The sequence below is a fragment of the Tyto alba genome, unplaced genomic scaffold, assembly GCF_018691265.1.
Source record: "Tyto alba isolate M040663 unplaced genomic scaffold, T.alba_DEE_v4.0 Super-Scaffold_1, whole genome shotgun sequence".
NCBI classification, from domain to species: Eukaryota; Metazoa; Chordata; class Aves; order Strigiformes; family Tytonidae; genus Tyto; species Tyto alba.
In genome coordinates this window covers 22,075,000-22,094,436 of record NW_024881261.1, presented here as the reverse complement: position 1 = coordinate 22,094,436, position 19,437 = coordinate 22,075,000, and the positions used below count along the sequence as shown (strand labels likewise).

At 47.9% G+C, this 19,437-nt stretch overlaps 1 protein-coding gene across 1 annotated transcript; it reads right to left on the bottom strand.

Moving 5' to 3' along the window:
• Positions 1 to 1,498: 1,498 nt before the first annotated feature.
• On the bottom strand, positions 1,499 to 17,575 carry WNT8B (Wnt family member 8B). Its single transcript, XM_032981967.2, has 6 exons — positions 15,118 to 17,575; positions 9,006 to 9,039; positions 7,563 to 7,701; positions 6,044 to 6,169; positions 3,849 to 3,991; positions 1,499 to 3,428 (listed from the first exon to the last, which is right to left on the bottom strand). The coding sequence occupies exons 1-6, from the start codon at positions 15,174 to 15,176 to the stop codon at positions 2,871 to 2,873; spliced, it is 1,059 nt and encodes a 352-aa protein (XP_032837858.1). The 5' UTR covers positions 15,177 to 17,575; the 3' UTR covers positions 1,499 to 2,870.
• Positions 17,576 to 19,437: the final 1,862 nt, after the last annotated feature.

Genomic DNA, 19,437 nt, shown 5'->3' with positions numbered 1-19,437 from the left:
AGGGAGCTGTAAACGGGCCACAAGGACTTTTCCCAAACACTTTTCGGAAAAGGTGTTGTGAAGAGAGCGGAGGGGGATTAGCATGTGAAATGACACTTTCCATTGACTCCACAGAGGGGAGGGGAAAAGGGCTGGCTGGCTGATTTATTAGCATTTTGTTCCCTTCTCTATTCTATTCCCCAGCAGCCCCCCCTCCCCTTGCTCCCCTCCTCCCTGAGCCCTCTAAAGAGGTTTGGATTGGAAAAGGGAGTGGGGGGCTGCCTGTTTGTGTGTCATCTGGGTGAAGGTGACCACCTGGGAAGCTGAATGTAAATATTTCTCCTCTGAGGAATGCGCCTTCATTAAACCGAAATGAATACATGGAAGCATCCAATCCTGCCACACAATAGCAGCAGGGCCTTTACCACTAAGGGCTCCTTGTGCTGGGGAGGGGGGACCCCTCCGGCCCCGACCCACTGCTGAGGTCAGCACATTTTGCAGCTGCGGTGTCGCCATTTTCTCCCAGAGAAAGAAGCATGCAGCGGCGGGCCTCACGCTTATAATGCTCCTCTCATGTCCCTTTCACCAACAGGCATCACTGTGCCCAGCGGGCACATCCTGGGCTGTGCCACGGCCTTCACAGGGCAGCCATGTGGGGCAATAATGTCTGTAGAGGAGGGACAGGGTAGCACAGCCTGCTCTGCGCTGAGGAGGGGAAGGAAATGGAAAACAGCTTCCACATCTTCTCCTTTTTTTACATTTCCAGTTGGCCATGGGATGGGGGGTGCAGAGGGACAAGGGGCTAGAAGCTATCCTCTCTGCCTTGCAGTGGTCCTCAAGCCAGCTCATGCTACAGCTTTCCCTGCTGTGTAAGAGGCTTTTGCCACTTCTTTGCTTTCCTGACCAAGGATGTATTCCCACCACAGGGAGATGGAGGACCTGCTGATGGAGGTGCAAGGGAAACCAAGGGCAGCATCACTGTATTAATAAGAACCTTTGTACGAACAGCTGGTGGTTTGTGTGTGAAGTGGAAGTGTTTCAGGTTTCCCTAAGAATGGGCCAACATTGTTTCTTGCAACTTCTGAAGGGCCAGATTCTTGCTTGATATGAATACTCTTGCTCTGGTAAGACCCCAGCTTGCCCTAGGTCCAAATTCCTACCTGCGACAAAGTAGTCCTAGGATTGAGGGAGTATTTGATAACTTGAGAGACATGCAGACTGATAAGTGTCTTTAATGTTTCATCTCTGAAGCAGTCAACTGGGTCCCTGTCTGCCCCCCTCATACCCCCTTTCTTCCTGGCAGCTGCACTGAAGTTGGACGCAAACTCAAGGAGAGAGCAGGGCCTTTCCCCTCCTCCTAGGGGCCAGGGTTGTGCTGCGTGGAGGGAACTAGTCAGCTCTTCTGATGCACAACAGATGGGTAAGCAGCTGGGTTTTAGGCTCCAGAGCTGTAACTACATACATCCATACATGCAGCTAGATGAAAAAAAAAACACCCAACTACTTAGACACAACAGCATTTTGCAAGCACTTGGCTACTGATTTATTGCATTGGCTATTGGTTTACAAATATTGGCTACAAGACAGGTCTAATGGCCAGTAACTTAGCTCTGCTGGCTTCTCATCTGGCTAAAGAACACTTCAAACAGCGAAGTAGATGATAACATCACAGTCCTGGGGAGATCACTGTGATGGTGCAGTGAGCTTCCCCAGGTCCTGCAGCTGGCAACTTCTTCCCTCCCTACCCCAACCATGGCAAGGGAACAGAGATGCATCAACCAAATCTTCCTGCTGCTTGCTTAGCCTATAGAATATATACAATAAGTGGTAGAGGAAAAACTGTTATGTATACATTACAGTAACTGTGCAATAAATTAAACTTCAAAGTGCTTCACTTTCCTATTTACAACACCATTAAATAGTAACTGACATTATTTTCTCAGACTAGGAGGAAGTATTTAGTTAGTTAGCTGACACAGTAAGAGTGCTTGGCAAGTACGCCAGGAGATGGGGAATGGGCTCAGCTGGCAGCTCCTCTCTGGAAGAGATCTGGGAGGAAAGAGGGACTGGAGAAGTGTGAGGGCATCTTTCTGGCATCAATTTGGCAAGGATGCTGGGGTGAAAAGTGAGAACAGACCCGGAACTTAGAAGGTACAGGTAAAGTGTGTAAAAAGCAAGTGATGGGACTCCTATTTTGGACAGCTGTTTAATGAGCAGTTCAGCTAGCAGCTTCAATCTTGCTGCTGCCGTCTCAAATGCAAAGTAAAGCACTGGAGATCTTAGCAAAGACTGGGAAGTGATGCTGTGGGTTTCCTGGAGCTTGTCTTGCTTCAAGAAGCACTGCATGCCTTTTCTATTCCCTCATTGTGTAGGGCTTAATAACAGGCAAGGAAAACTTTATTTTAGTTCTTCTATTCTTCTAGGTTACTAGAAGCCTCTTCTGTCTTAGGGATTACCACTCTGAGTTGCCCAGCTCTGGTGGTGCCACCTCAGCTTCCTTGTGCTGGATCTCACTTACTCAAAAGCCCAGAGTAGGTGCTTGTTTGGGGAACAGACAAGCTCAAAAGCGCAGGAGCCACCAAGACCACCTGTGTTTTCAGCGATAAAACCATAGTCACTAGATAGAGCGACTCTGAGTTGAAGGGACCAAATCTCACCTTCTTTTGTCAACACTTGAGGGTCTTCCCAGTCATCACTCACTGCACTAATGGGAAATGCCCTGCATGGCCAAGTCCTAGGGGCTCATGCAAGTTCTTTTGTCTTGCCCAAGCCCCAGTGAGGCAGCATTGGAAATGAGACAAAACTAAGCCAAAGGGAAATGGTGGGGGGGGGCTGATGGGGAGGGCAGAAGAGGAGAGGGGCAGACAGGACCCTGGAGGAGCAGAGGCGAGTTAGAGCTTTCTTTTGAGCTTGCGGGTGGCCCCACCACCCCCACTCCGCTCCCGCTTCTCCTTGCGGACACAGAAGTACTTGGTGACCCTTTTGCGGCACTGCTCACAGCGTACAGCACAGCACCAGTGGAACTTGCAGTTGCAGCTGGACACCATCTCAGCTCGCCTCTCCTCTACTGCCAGCCCACAGTCCCCACACAGCCGCCGGCAGCTCCGCTTCTCCCACTTGCTGAGTGCCTTTCCCCTCTTCAGGCACTCCCTGCCCTCTGTGCCCAGCAGCCCCAGTGTCTTGTTCTCCAGGCAGTAGTCAGGAGAGTCTTCTAAATGGACCAGCTCTTTCTTGGAGATGGAGCTGAAGGTCTCGGCGATGGCGCCCCGGCTAGCAGCACTGTTCCCTGCCCCCTGCAGCAAGTCTACCTTCAGGGCTTTGTGGTACCTCTCCTTGAGGTAAGTGCCCACCTCCCGAAACTCAGGCAGCTGCAGCCAGCAGGTCTGGGTGGTGCAGCTCCCCGACACGCCGTGGCATTTGCAAGTCCGCTTCATGGTCCCTTTCACGGCCTACAGGGTGAGGAGAGAGAGAGGATTCAGGAAAAATCCCAGAGGGGCCATTTCTGTGCTGCAGTGCCTGGAGAAACATGGCTCCAGGCCTGTGGAAGGGTTTGCCATCGACACTCCCTGTGCAGTAGTCTTGCCCAGCGGCTGTTGGCTTAAAGCTCACAGATTTGCTTTTCCACAGCACTCCCCTACTTGAACTGGGAAAAAGAGGACAGCAGGAAGCCATTAACAGTGTAATCACAAAAGTTTTGCTAGCTTAGAACACCGCCCATCACGTCAGTACTGCTGCCATCCGCTTCTCAGCAAAGTAGTTGTTTCTTCTGGACACATGCTTTTAGCCACAGCAAGTTGTGACTCTCCACAGTGAATGGCCAGCACTAATCTGGTGTGTGCTGTCAGGTCTGGAGGGAGAGAGGGGCTCACCTTTCTACCCGCCTCATTGTTATGCAGGTTCATAGCAGCTCTGGCATCTTGTCCAGTCTCCAGGGCGTCCACAAACTGCTTGGAAATGGCTTCCCCAAAGCCCACGTTATCGCTGCAGCCTCCCCACAGCCAGCCTTGTCCCCCTAGGAAAGGAGATGAGATGCGTGCTGTCAGGGAACCAGCTGCTCACCTGCCTGGCTTGTGGCTCTGGGGACAAGAAGGGGTCTCAGAGGTGATGGGAGAGAGTGGAAGCTGTGGGGCAAATCCAGTCTTTTGCCTTGCGATACTCCCAAATTTCCTCCACTTGGGCTTATGCCATTTCTAGTGAGGCCTGGGTAGCAAATGACTCATGCAGGCAGCGAAGGGATATGTCCTGTGTGAGAAACCCGGGGATTTCCATGCTTTCTATAGAGCAGGATTCAGAAACTGTTAATTATCATGCATTAGCAGCCATATAGATAAGGCTTTGGGTCTTTAATCACATTCCCTCAAACACTGGCTTGAGCTTGTTCAGTCTGACTTGAAGGCAGAGCATCTTGCTAACATGGATTAGCAAATTAGTGGAGGTATCCCAGTCAGAGGGAACACGTTCCCCTCCTCCTGGAAACAACCCAAGCCTGGTACACATCTATCAAGGATGCCCTCTTTTTGGTACACCCAGAATCCTGGGATGATGTTTAGCATCTCAGAAGGGTCTGATTTCCCAGTTACCATAAAGAAACAAAGGAGTCAGCACAGAACTGGGAAACTGTACGGCAAGATCGGGAGGGTGCTTCTCCTAACTGTGTGGGAGCTTGATAACTTAGCTTGGCTGTCTGGAAACATGTCATGCAGTTTGTTTTTTTATCTCCTAGAGAAAAATGCCAAATTCTTTATGAAGATTTGAAATCTGGAACATTCTGACCCTAACATGCCTTGGCGGTACATCTTGGGAATTGTGGTTTAATGGCCTTTTGCCTCTCTTGAAAGGCCCAGCCTTTGCCTGGACTTCCCCAGAGCATCGCGGTCCCCTCTCCCAGGGAAAGGCAGGGATGTCTCATGGGAGGTGGGAAATTGCAGCAAATGATGAAGGTCAAATCAAAAGCTGGGGCCAAAGGGAAAATGGAAACCTTTTACCAACTTGGATTCAGTGCAACGGCATTTAGAATTTAATCACACTGTTTTGGACAAGTCCAAAAGTTTCCTTTGCCTTCCAATGTTTTAAGTTCACAATGGAAAATTTTCATGAAAAACAGATATGTTTTGGGGAAAAGAAGTATAGCATGACTAACTCAGTTTTCCAAAGAAGACAAAATTTGGTGTGTCATTGCCCAAAAGTCTTGCTCTGCTAGAGATGGGCTCTCCCACGCCTTGGACACCTAAGAAGCAATGGCTGTTTTAAAAACTACTAGCCAATAAAGCAAATTACCAAACACTGGACACACCAGAGGAGTTTGTCATAAACTGAAACATACCGACTGCCCAGTGCAGCTGGGCAGGGAATGGCTTTTAAAAGATTTTTAGAATTTGAAATTTGACCTCTTTCCATTAAAAACAAAAGACCAAAATAGCAGTGTTTTCTGTGCAAGCTGAGTGGAGAGCTAGAGTGGTGCAGCCTGGGGTTGCCCACTCAGGGGTGCTTAGTGACTGTGGGCCTGGGTACTACTGTGACAGGAACTGGGTGAAGCCTGTGTGTTGCCACAGCAGTTCTCCTGATTGTGCCCTCGTGTGCCTGCCACACTGACAAATGCTGGAGGGGTCTATGAATGCCACCCTGCTTTCCCTCCTGATAATTCTCTTCTGGGGCCACCCTGGTCCTGCAGACCCTGGAAGCCCCAAGGTCCCTGATCAGTGCTGCTCTAACCAGACCTGCCATTTAGATGCACAGCATCAGATCCTCTCCTCTGCCTGTATGATACATTCTCTCCAGCAACTTAAGCAGAGTTGTTCTTGGTTTGAACCAGGGAAACTCCAAACCCCTTCTACTTTCCTGCTCATTCAGAAAATAATGGAAAACATCAAGGGCTCAGCCTCAGCTGGTGCAAATTGGAGGTGGCCCCATTAGCTTCCACAGAGCTACTTTGGTTTGAGCCAGGCATTATTCCCAGGTGTGGGGACCAAGAGGAGGAGTTGTGTCTGCAGGCCTCAGTGGAAGGGAGAAGAGCTGTCTCCAGCTACCTGGGATGTGAGAGGGACGGCAGCTCATCTCTCCTTACCCAGCTGTCCGTTGCGGGAGTCATCACAGCCACAGTTGTCAAAATCCCCCAGGCTGCAGTTCCGGGTCAGCGTGTACATGACGCCTGCAGAGCTGATGGCATGGACAAAAGCGGTTTCTCTGTTTGCTGTCAAAGAGGAATACAAGGAGAGCAGATGTACCAAAGTTTTCACAGTGAGACCAGTGTTAGAAACAACTCCTGCCATGCAGGAGGCTGTGTAGGAAGAGATTTGAAATGGGCAAGGCTTTGTGGGGTGGAGAGGAGGCCCTACGTGTCAGATTATCTTAGTTTTGGCTTGAACTGCATGAAGACAGAAGCTCCCAAATTCAACCCAGACTGACTCTTGCCATTTCCAATGATGTGGATGAGTTTAGCATCTGGCTGTCCTTGTGGGAGCTCAGCAGTGGGGATGCAGCACAGACAGCCAGATGTCCCCCATGTCTCACTAATACACCCCAGAGAGGAAGGAGCCCTCTCCAAGAATCAAAGAGCTCATTGCCACAGCCTCCTGAAGTCTTACCTTCTGCTGGTCACTGTCCAGGACTCAGAGCAGTGACCATTCCTACCCACCAGGATCGGTGTGGTGATCATCTGGCTTCACTGACCCTTTGGCTTTCATTTAATACCAGCACAGTCTGGGTCTGAGCACGTAACCTTGACCGGAACAGTTCAGGGACCTGCTCCAAGTCCCAGAGTGTTGCTTTGTGCTGCAATTGCCTCCTCAAGGCCCTACTTTGAAACCTGTGTCCACCTCTGCCTGGGGCCCTGGTCCCTTGTCTGCTGCCAGTCCCACTAGAGGCCTGAGGCTCTCCTTCATACCCAGCTCCTGCCTGTACAGGGCAGGTATGAGCTCAGACCACCATCATACATGGGTCTAGAGGACCAGGTATGCACTGAGACTTTTCCTGGCACCTGCAAACAGGTAAGGAATGGGATACACTGACAATGACTAAGGCCCCGTACCTCACAGTGGCAAAGGTCATGGATGCTGGATTTCTGCCCAAGGTGACTCTGACAACTGAAAGCTGTGGAAAGACTTTTCTCCCACCTCTTGGCCAGAGCACAGCTGCTGATGAACTATTTCCTGCTCCCTCTGCTTGCCCCACCACCACCCCATGCTGGTTCTCAGCTTCCCTGGGACACCCTGGCGAGAGACACCACCTAGGCATGGCATGTCCAGCAGCCCACGCTGCAGGTCATGGTGGTGCATCCTTGTGGGGAGCCAGTTGTGTGAGGGCTGGTGGGACACTCCTGTCCCGCACAATCTGGGGCTTGGCAGATCTGGAGGAGATGCTGGCATTGCGAGGCTGTCTTGCCTTGTAGCTAGATCCCAGCGTGTGCCTGGGAGCTGGCGGGTGAAGGGGCTTCCTGGAAAGATCCCTCAGGAGCATTCCCGGGAGAGGCATATCTCAGGTGGGGACGGGGAAAAAAAAGGAGGCTCTTGGGAAGAAAGGAGGGCCCCACAGGCTCTAACCTGTAGCGAGTGGGTCCCACTAGTGGTATCCAATACTTTTCTTACCGCTACGCAGCCCGCCGTGGCTGGAGAGCTGCAGTGCCCTCTCGGGGCAGTTCCAGCGGTCCCAGGCAAACTGGAACTTGCACTCCTCAATGCCACTCTGTGCCCCAGCCGCCACACTGCTGGAGTAGATGAGATAGGCCTAGGAGCAGAGCAATGAGTCAGGAGTGGGGACGGTGTGTACCCTGCTTCAGCCCCCCCAGCATCAACTTGCAAAACGGATTCAGTATGAGTTGACCAGCATACAGGAATAGCCCTGTGCATGACAGGCTGGGAATGGCCCCAGGTTACTCCCAGGGTCCAGGAGGGTCACTCAGCAGCCCTAGTTTCCACCCCTGGCAGTGCAAAGCTGGTGTAGCCCCAGCCGCTCCCCACACAGTAGTGGGGCTGATGCAGGTGTAGCTTTCCTGCCCTGCACTGCATATTGTGGGCCCTGCTGCTTTGAGGTCTAGATGGATAAAGAAGCACAGTGCAAACAGGAAGAACATGGCCTCAGGCTCCCCAGGAGGCTGGCGTTCAACTGAAAATAACTTGCATGCCATCTTACAGGGACAAGATGTACAGAGCTGAGAAGATCTCTCAGGCTTGGCTCCCCTGGGGAGGGGAGCTTGCCACCAGCAGCAGCAAATGCACTTCCTGCTGTGCTGGGTCAGAGCCTGAACCTCCCAGGGGGTAAAGGCTGAGCTGCTGGCTGTTAGCCATGTTAGGAGATGTGCCAGCCAGCCCCTGAACTGAGGAACCCCTTATCTCTCCAGCATAAGGGGAGCCAGAGCTTTCTCCTCAGAGACCAGGCAGCTCCAGGCCAGTAGGTTCCTCAGCCTGCCTCCTCCTTCACCACTGCCCCAGGGGGACATCCAGTGCTTTGGGGCAAGGTCGCTCCACCATGGTATTGAGAGCTGTAGAAATAGCTAGATGGGCTTGGAGGTGTTCCTGGGGAATATCCAGAATAAAAATTGAGTGAATTTTACAAATGGTCCTAGCAGGGGAAAAAACCCTCTGAATGAGAGGCACAAGGAGGCAGGGGGTCAAAAATACTGAGCATAGTCCTGGGTATTCCATTTGTGCTCCTCAGGGAAGTATGTCTTGCAGGGCCTGCAAAAAGTATCTTTCAAGCTCAGTGAATGTGAGTCTTGATGCTAACCTGATCATGAGGAAGAAATAGATGACAGGTGAGAGACCCAGCTGGTGCCAATAGACAAATCTCCAAAATCTGCCATCAACCGGCTTAAAAGGACCCCAGGCCAACTTTGCTCATGCCTGACACAGCCTAAGGAACTGCAGCTCCTAGCACGTTGCTCCTGGCCCTCATCTGCCTTGTTGCTGGAAACCTGGGGTTGAGGGGAACTCTGGACAAGGCTGGATGGAGAGGAGTGGGAAGGAGGAGCTGCTCCCTCCCTCCCTGGGTTTAGTGGAATCAAGGAAAGAGATCAAAGGGATTTCTCTTACCTTGGGGCCCGTCATCAGGAAATTATTCACTGACCTGGAAGACAGAGACAGTGTCAGCAGGGAGGGGGTGATGGCAGTGGGGCCTGGAGAATGCCTGGCATCCCAAGGCTCTCTTCTTATCCCCTGCAGACTGCCTGTCTCCTGGCTGCAGGTACCTCCGGTCTCTTCTGTCTCACCTTGCTACTCCCTGTGAGCCAGGATGGTACCTTCTCTTTCCCCCCGTCCCTGCTCCCCTAACAAGGCCGTACGGGGCTGCAACCCCCTCACAGCTCCCTCCTTTTGCTTTCCTCTATACAGCTGCCCCCCCGTACCAATCCCCCCATTTTTGTAGTGCTTTTTGCCTTACCAAACTGCTGCTTGGCTTAGCACAGCGTTGCCCCCAGCCCCAGGAGCTGGACCATGTGCCAGCACCGCTCTCCCTGTAGGATCATACCGAGGGAAGGAGGAGATCACACTGCTGCTCCTTCAGTGTGTGTCCTGGCAGCATCCACTCGGATCACAGTCCCTTGATTTACTGCAGTGCCAGCTCTGGCTGTTCACGCTCTTTTCTTGGTCGTGATATGGTGCTGGCTGAGCACAAACACACTTTTCCTCCTCATACTGCTGGACGCTGTATGGGGTGGAGGTACAAATATGGGGGTTGTCCTGTCCAAAATTAAACTTTCTGGTGTTCCCACTAAAGGTGTAAGTGGATCATCCCTAAGGACCGCAAGGTTTCCATCGCTTTCCCCAGGGGCTTGCAGAGCAGAGCCCATGCTGGCCAATCTGAGTCCCTTTCTCCAACAATGAAGACTGTTTCAGTGTAAATGGTCAGTCAGTATTAAGGACTCCATGTGGTGCAGTGATCACCATTAGGAATCTGAAGGATGGCTGGGTAAACCCAGTTTAGCTGTGTCATGGCAGAAAGGACTGAGGCTTTAAAAAGGCCCAAGAGACAACCCCAAATATCCCTAGCTAGAAATGGAACAAGAAAAGGGAGCTTTCTGCTACAAACACCTCATTCCAGTCTCTACAGGTTTGCAAAATACCCCTCACCGCTGTTTCCACTGAGTCTCTGGAGCGTCTCCCCTGCCAGCACCCTGGCACTCTATAGAGATGGGTGAGTGCTTTTATCCCCAGAGGAGGACACTGAGGCCAGGGAGGTGGCATGAGTGGATTGAGATCTTGCAGTGAGTGAGTGATTGGGAAAAAGCTAAAGCATGCACCAAGAGAAACTGGGCTTTTCAGCTTCTTCTTGAGATAATGTTCTGCTTTAAATGCTAGATATCTCCCAGTGGAGGATGCCTCTCCTTTTCAGATAGCCCTCACGGAGCATTAACCCACACTCTGTCCCTTCAGTGGAACAGCATGCTCCACTCTGCAGTTAGGCTACCTGACATGCAGCAATGCCTGCTGCTTTTCTATCTCCTCTCCATTCCCTGGAAATTCCAGTAGGTGGGTGGACCATGGCTGGATGCATGTGAGAAAGGCATGTTAGGGTATCATTTTTCTTCCCTGTGTGTTTTCAAGCAATGCTGTGCAAAGCCACAGGAATCCCTGGCAAAGGAGAGAAAGGCGCTGTCCTGTCGTGCTACATATCCAGCATGGAGAGTGCAGGGGCATCCCAGGGTGGGCTCAAGTGCAGGCAGAAGCAGACACTGCTGTCCCAAGCTGTGGGACAAAGTGTAGTTGTGCTGCAGCCCTGCCATGGACACAGGAGCAGACAGGGTGACAGGACCAGTGCCCAGACATCAGACACATGAGAGATTTAGAGAGGATGTTTCCCTGCCCTGGAAAACTGCTCCTGCAGTCAGCGAGCTTGTTTCACCTCTGCTAGAACTGCCCTCATGGTGACCCTCTCTGAGGTACACCACAAAAAGGAGGTCTCGTTATTTTAGCTTGGTCAAAATCACAAGAAACCTGATCTTCACCATTACTCGCAGTTCAGAAAGAGTTGAGAGAACTAATTTGCAAAGTTTCACTCTGGCAAGTCTTTTTCTTCTTATTATTATTATTTATTTGTGAAAATGTGTCCATATTGTTGAAGCCTGCTTTGGGAAAGGGTCCCCTGGGTCAAAACAGGAGGGAGAGGGCTGTGCCAGGGCCCTGTGAGAGCTGGAGATCCTTTCCCTTTGTTCCAGGCCTGGGATTCAGACCCATCCATGCTCCAGCCCCTGTGGGTACTTTAGCACAAAGTCGATGGCTGTTTTGCAGAGGAATTTTCCTTTGGGAGCTGCTTCTGCATTGTACAGCTAATTAAATATTTCCTGGGACTTGGAGAGACAGCATCTGTAGCCGGGTGATTAGAGCATCGGGTGACCTGAATCACACAGGGCCATGATCCTGGGGCTATTCAAACTGTGTAAGCTCCATGGGTCCCCATCCTAACGCAACTGGGTAGCAGCATGAACAAGTCATTTTTCCATCTGGTTTCCCTCCTGTCCTTTGCCTTGACCTTAAGTGCTTTGCTATGGGGACCACACTCAGGATGGCGGCAGTGTGAATCTGAGCCCCTGGTAGCAGCTGTGAGAAAACTCTGGTAAAATGCCCCTGTGTAGGCAAGATCTGGAGAATTGTATGTCCTCTCTTATCTTGATTTTGTGTCCAAAACAAGAGATACACCCCATCTGCATTGCTTCCCACCTAGGTAGGAAAAAACAAATTCACAGTGTGTAGGAAGGATTTGCTTCAAACCCTTGCTGGCCTCATCTTGGATTAGGAACATCTGAGCAGTTGTAAGGGTGGCTTTAGGAGGACAGTAATCCACAAGTTCAGGGTTTACAGCAAACCAGCCTGTTAGCAGGTGTCAATTGACATAACTGCATTGAAGCAGAGGATCTGTTCCTCCTGGGATAAACCTCAAGGTTCACAGAAAGGCCAAGTTCAGGATATGCCAATTCACCATCTGCAGCTGAGCAAATGGTACAGTAGCAATTTCCCAGCAGGATATTCTCAACATTTTTATTAAGTCGGAGAGACAGAAGGCATTTTTCCTGAGCTCTCTGATCAACAGGCAGGCACGCTGCTGGGCGGGTTTGTAGGACTTAGGCAAGGATTCATTTAGATTGGTACACTTGACTCCCCACATTTAACTCTTACAAGTGCAAGTAGATTCAGAAGAAGGGGACATGGGACTATTGTATGGCTGGATGCTGGCTGAAATTTTTCTTATTTATGCTGAGAGGGAATGAAAGATAATAATGGAGACAAAATCTGTGCACTTTGTCTTTGCTCGTATGATCTAACTAAGAAAAATGCATCTCTATTCTCGATATAGTCTCAAGCAAGGGCAGAGAGCAATGAAGCCACTTGTTCCATGAATGTAGTGCAATATTGACAATGCTGCTAGAGTCATCTCTGTGCTGCAAATAGGAATCACTATGAAAATTAATCTCTCTTCCTTTTTGTCTCAGTAGTGTGATTTTTTTTTTTTTAAGTATTTTCTTTCTACTAGTTTTTCATACCACTGTAAAGGAAAGCAGAAATGGACTGAAGCAGAACAGAGACAGACCTCAGCAGATAGAGAGAGGAGTCCCACTGAGTTCTTCAGCCCCCTCCCCAGCCCATACAGGGCACGCTGCTTCCCTCACTGTAACTTTACGCATCCAGGTAAAAAGCAAATCTAGGGCAAGTGATTTTCATTGCGTCTGATACTAGGAAATTATCTCAAAGCTAATGCATATCTACAGCAGGAGTTCTCCATAATGGTTGTATTTAATCTGAAAACAAATAATGCTGGCAAGCAACTGTCCCATTTTATATTACACGTATCAAATTCTAATAAGCCTCTGATAATTTTTGCTCAGATACAACTTTAACCAATAGCAGCACCCCGCTCCTCAGTTTAATATGCTCCAAGAACCTTATCAAATCTCCCATTAAAGTATTTGCTTGATACCTTATCACCCACTGATACTACTGTGCTGTTGGTTCAGCTCTTTAGAAAATTATAAAGCTGTATTTAGATCTTTACTGTCATTATTGTAAATACAGAAAACGGATACAATTTCTCTTTAGATCTGAGTTTCATTCTCAAGTACAAACTCCCCCAAGTTATTAGAAAACCAATGACACTGGAAACTAAAGGCAATCCTGCAGCTGAATTGTAAAAAAAAATCTAGAAACAAGCTGCTGCCTTAGAGATTGTTACCTTATTCCCACAGGATATGAGACTGGGAAGCGACTCATTAACATTTTGAGCTTTAAATATTTTTTTCTCAATTTCTCTCTATTTTGTTACATTTATTTGTTTTTTAGTTCCTAAACACAACCCCAACATTTTGCTCATCTAGAAACATGCTGACCATTCAACCTAGCTGACACAGCCCAATCTAATCCACACTCAGAGAAGGGAAGTGGCCACATATATATTAAAAAAAAAAAAAAAATAGTTGATCTATATTGCTCACCACTACCAATTCTTATGATTAAATCACAGGATAAAAGAATCTTGTTGCGTTTTAAGCTGTTGGATCAGATAAAGACGACCAGCAAATATTGCAAACAGGATTATAGTGTGATTCCCACAAGCCTTGCTTTTTTCTCCTCAAGAGTTAAGGAACAGGGTTATAATACAATTGGTTCAAATAAAGTTTGCAATTTTTCTTTCTCTGAAGAAATCATGACCAATGTGCAACATGCAGGTAGAAGCAGGGCTATCTATAAACTTTTCTGTTAGATAAAAACTTCTGAAAGGCAGACAGCAAATTTAGACATCCAACTTCCATTGAAAATGCCTGGGATTTCTGTATTTAACTCTACTTTGTGCTCTGAAATTTCTGCCCTTTGAACTGTTTCTTTAAAATGTTGAGTTTTTTTAATCTTTTAATGCATTCTAAACCTGCTTATATTGAGGAAAACAAGAGACATACACAGGAAGAGTAGAAAAATAAATATAAAATCAGCATGAATTCTTGCCTAGCCTCTCTGCATAACATATATATTTCCCTTGTTCCAGAAGGGAGATTTATTTTGAGGTTGCTACTGTATAGCATTTAGACATATACAAACTGTTTAATTCTTTTAATCAAGGGAGTAGAAAATCTCTGAAAGAACATAAATTTAAATCCCAGCCTTACGGGAATGAGTTCCCATTTACTCTTGAGTTTCTCTTTCTGTAATTTTGTTTTCTCCATCCATGGCAATAACCCTAGAGATCTGCTATGGGGGAGGCAGGGGATTTTAATAATTGAATGGCAAAAGACTTTCCTTGCTGTTAGAGATAAGTCTGTAACCCACTGAGCAGATTCCCCAGGGCATCACAGAAATGGAGAATAAAGTTTGGGTAGTCAGTAAAAATCACATAGGAAAGAAAGCTTACAGACCCAAGTCATTTGAGTCCATCTCCATTTGGGCAGATATACTCTGCAAGGAATGGTATGAATTTGATGCAAGTGTAATATCTCTCTGTTCATCCTTATAAAACATTTCTGGAAATAAATGTAAAACCACCCTTAGGACAGAACAAGAGGCCCACGGAGATGACTGCAGGTTTGTGCACAGGGGAACTGGTCTGATGGGACTCAGGTGGTTGGGAACCAAGCCGTAGCAATCTCCATACCAAAAGCCTCTCCCCAGGAAACCCTAATACATGAATTTCAGACGTGTAATCCTGACCCTGTGCCTGCCAAGGAGCCCGGGTTTCAGGCTGCTCATCCAGAGTGACACTCCTGTGGCTCTAACTCACCCCTGCTGGCTCTGAGCTCTTAATCAAGGACTGTCTTCTGCAGGGAGTGCAGGAGAAGCCCCACTTGGTTTGATTAAGACAAGAGACAAGCTAACTGTGAGCCTTTGGAAAACAGAAATCCCTGGCTCTCCCATTGGGCTATCTTCCCAGTTGGAAGCGAGGGGCTAGATCCTCTGCATCTCCTCTCCTCTATTTTACCCCTGCTCAGGATTTAGCCTATATAGTTACTGTTGGGAGGCACAGGGGAAAAAGGGGACTTTCTTAGATCTAACCTCTCTGCCAATGAGTGAGTGTGTTGGGACTTAGTTAAGTATCTGGCCCCATTAAAGACCAAAACTAAGCTAAGTGGGAAAGAGAGGTCATTTAGGAAGGTGAAGAGGAATTTCTTTAAGGTGTCCGGGAAGAGCACCTGCCTGTGACACAGACTGAGATGCTCTCGATACTCACCAGGCACAGCAGGATTGGAAGAAAGGAGTGAGGAAGAAGATGCCCAGATAAGGGTCCATGTGAAATACAAAATCCAAATAAAGAGGGAGAAAGGAAGTCCTAAAAAGCCTTGGGTACCACCACCACCAGAGAAAATTAAAAAAAAAAAAAAAAAAAAAAAAAAAAAAAGAAACACAACAAAATTAGGGAAGAGATGGAGTTATTTTCCACCCGGCAGTCCTGGTATGATGAAGAGGCGTATGCCCCCTGAATCCCAACTTCTGCAAAGGGTAACCAATCCCAAAGTAAGAGCTAAAGGGGGTTGGTGAAATGGAGCCGCAGAACTTCCTAAGAAGAGATTATCTACTTAATTAAAGATTTTTTTTCCCTAAGTCCTTCAGCCAATCAGGGCTCAAGTGCCAGAGAGAGATTGAACTGATGAAAAGAACACCCCAGGTTCCTCGAAGACAAATGCACCACGAAAGGGATAAGAGGGAGGAAAAAGGGGAAAACAGAAAAAAAAAAAAAAAAAGAAAAAGAAAGAGAGAGAGAGGGATAAAGAAAGAGACAGCAAATCCCTTAAAGTAATCACTAGATTCAATCTCCACCAGCACTGCCCTGCCTCTCCATCCCCTGCAAAGGCAACTGGAAGGGCTGCTTTCGGCATGCCCTCACCTCCTCCTGCCTTGGAGACATCACTGGGGCTGGGGTGTACTGGGTGCTCTTGGATGGGAGACTTTCATTCAGACCACCTGTGCCCACTTCTTGGAGGCCATGCAGTGTGCTTCAGGGAGAAGGCTGGGAAACAGATATGTGAATATTGTCTCTGCCTCAGTCTCCCCCAGAAGTTTAAGAGGATTCAGAGCCAGTTCCTACCTGCATCTGCGCCTCCTTCATCACAGTGACCTGCTGTTTTTTCTCACCTCCTCTTTGCAACATGCCGCTCTCAGCCCAGGAGAAAGGCCTCTGACTAACCCTTTCCATTTCCCCTTAGTTTTTTGCTTTTGGGGTTTCCTACAAAGTCCATGGGAGAGGGTCTTTAGTTTGGGAGCGTCAGCAGTCTCTCTGTGAGGGCTTATTCCAGGCCAAGAGCTGCTGGAGCTATTTAGAGGTGCATCCAGCCTGTGCCTCCTGGCAGGTGGGACATCCCAGTTACTGTCACACTGCCCGCCACAGCAGCTCTGACCAGCCCTGGGTCAACAGGACCAGCTGCATCACCCTGTCCCAGACCCATAGGAGCACCTTCTCCACAGTGCACAGCTGATTTTTGTGCTGTGGACATAATCAGCTAAAACAAGGTCTGAGACCAGTCAAACTCGTTTCACCCAGGGTGCAGCTGCCAGGCAGAAGGGCTGGACCAGGGCAGGATTTGAAGGGGAGCAAGACCCCATGGCTAAGCCATCAGGCAGAGCTGGCGGGAGGCTGAGCTTTGCTTGGTGCCACCACAGGCAGACAAAAGTCCCTCCCGTGTCATGCAGTCTCAGGGAGGGAAACCTGCCTGGCAGAGATTTGCTCTCAGGCAGGCTTTGGCTGTCCCACTCTGAGACTGGCTCTGCCTGAGCCAGGGAGCTCCAGCCAGGCATGAGCAGGACACAGCACGCTGGGCACCGCTGACAAAACGTTACCTTTGCCCGGAGCACTACCCTTGCCCCAGGGGTGGCTGGGCAGTTTGCAAGCACCAAGGTGAGGAGAAAATGCAGCTGCCAGCAACTGATCTCAGGGCCAGTTGTGACTCCCAGCTGCGACTCCCAGCTGCATCCTATTACATCAAGGTTGATGGTATTTGCACTAATTAAAGCCCCAGCTCCTGGAGCCATGAGCATTTTGAAAACTAAGGTGTTACGTACCCTGAGAAAAAGCTTGAAAATTCATTTAGTATAAGAGAAAATCCCAGAAACTGAAAGGTGAGGGAAATAAGCCCTTTATTTATTTTTTTTTAATTATTATTTTTATTATTTATTATATCAAAATAGAATTTCAGTGCTGTGATATTTAGCAGAGTTTAAGGGGTTTGGTGGCCTAATTAAAGTCCTGGCAGTGGCTGTGCTCTCCCTGCCAGAAGATGCTGTCCCAGACCTGGTGTAGGGAGCAGCTGCAGGGGCCTGGGGGGCTGCCCTAGGGAACCTGGGGGGCTGCAGACAGGCTGTCTGCCCTTCAGGGGCTCAGCCCCGTCATAACAGTGCTGGTGGGATGCAGGGGATGATGCCACCCTACACTTGGAATTTATTTCCAATAGCAGGAAGAAGAAGGATTTCCAGTTGTTTCTTGTAAGTCTTCAAATGTCTGTTTCAGGACTCCTGAACTGGAGTTTTCTCATTCCTTGTGTTCAGCAGTAACAGCACTTTGAAAACATGTGACACTTCAGACATGTCTTGACCAACTGGAAAGGAAGGACATCACTAGGTTTGTCAGGGTGAGCTATTTTTTTTTAATCCGAGACAAAATAATTAATGGATTGCAAAAATGAGGAAAAAAATAACTGTAGGTAGATTCAAAATAAAGAGGAGGAATTTATTTTTTATTAGCTGTTACAAGAAGCAGATAAGCCTTCCTCTAACCTCACAGAAGCATCAGCAGCGCCAGGGCACTTCAGAGCCAACAGCCTACCCAGTCAACTTCTAATTTCAATTAAATGTAATAGTTGTTTTCCTGGAAACAAGCATGTTTTTAAAGCCAAAGAGGCTGGAGGCAAAGGCTGAAACAAAACTGTCCCAAACATGTTTCAAAGCACTTAATTACAGCTCTCAAAGGCTGTTTAATAGACTCTCTGAGGTACTCGCTAAAGAAATGGGATGCAAAATTCTTTTATAATGTTCCTCAAATTTTATTATTGTTACTGACAAAAGCTCTGTAAATTTATCAAAATGAGTCCAGAGAGCACTGAAATACATTTTATGGCCAGAAGGACTGGTATATTATTCCATCTGACCTGTGGTCTATACAGATCTCTGCTGACCTTTGCATTAAGTGTTGTAATGTGTGTTTGATTATTTGCTCATCTCCAAGAGTAGCAGAGGGGATTTGAGGACGATAGGAGATAGAGAACCTACTACCGGCTGTGGCAGTTTGTTCCAGTTTGTTAAAAAAACAAACTGAAACATTAATATAAGATGTCTAGGTTTAATTTCCAGAGTACAGAGAAGATCTGAACTGTCCTTAAAGAGCCTGTACAAGTAATGATAGCAAGAGTAAAAAATAAAGCCTGTAACGCTCTTGCTGCCTTCCACCCAGGTACCAATGCAACTGATAGATATGAAAAATGAGGTTAAGAAGTGGGGGTAAAAATTCCATGTCTAGCTCACACATATCTCAAAAGTGTCTTGGTCTCAATGCAAAGTGCCCAAAGGACAGATTTTAAAAAAAAAAAAAAAAAAAAAAAAAAAAAAAAAAGAGCATTAAAAAGGTCAAGAAGGAATTCAAAGTCTCTTATTTTAAAAGACATGCAAAAGGTATGAGGTCAAAATAAAAATAAGTTAATCTTGTCTAGGGAACACACATAATTCAACAGTGAAAGAGCTGAAAAAGTCTGGTTTCTCAGTGCAGCAAGCAGATTTCAGATAACCTGACTGCCACTTTGCCTTTTGCACCAGCTAAATGTGGCTTCAGTAGTGTCTAGTGCCTGTCAAAACATCACCCCGGCACCCCAAGAAAGTGTGTTGCTTTCAGTCCTATACTGAACATGTCCTGTGCTATTTTGCTCCTACAGTCAAGTGGTTCCAGAAACAAAGCCAAACAAAGGCTAAGGAAATTTAATATGTTTTATTAGATCGACTGATACACAATGGAAGAAGCAAATAAGTTTTCTGAGCATTTTTGCTCTGAAAAGGCAGGAAAGGTACTGGTGTGCCCAGAAGCCTGCCTATTTTGTTTTTAACTATATTAATCTGAGATCGTGCCATTAAAGATGGTATTGACACACCAGGACACACAAATGACTACGCGACCTCTTCACTGTAAGCTTGACTTTGTGACCTTTATGTTCCCTAACGCTGCTCTCTGCATGGGTGATACACACTGAGCAGCCTCCTAGAAGGTCTGTTTGTCCTCTAGCCGTAGTGAAGTATCCTCACGTTTCCAGGTTCTCCTGACGGTTCATGCAGGGTCAGGTCAGGGGGATCCTTGCCTACTGCAGTGAACTGTGTGACTGGACACATCCATCACACATCTCGTGGGAAGTGCCTTCTGCCAAACTGTGGGGAAAGGCAGGAGGCTCAGATGTTTAGCCTGTTTTTCAGCTGCTGGAGATAAGTTTAAGGTGTGTACAAGAAACAAGGAAAATTTATTTCAGATCAGAAGGGATAAAAATGTTGCGATGGCTATAAAGGGTTGATTCAAGGTTCA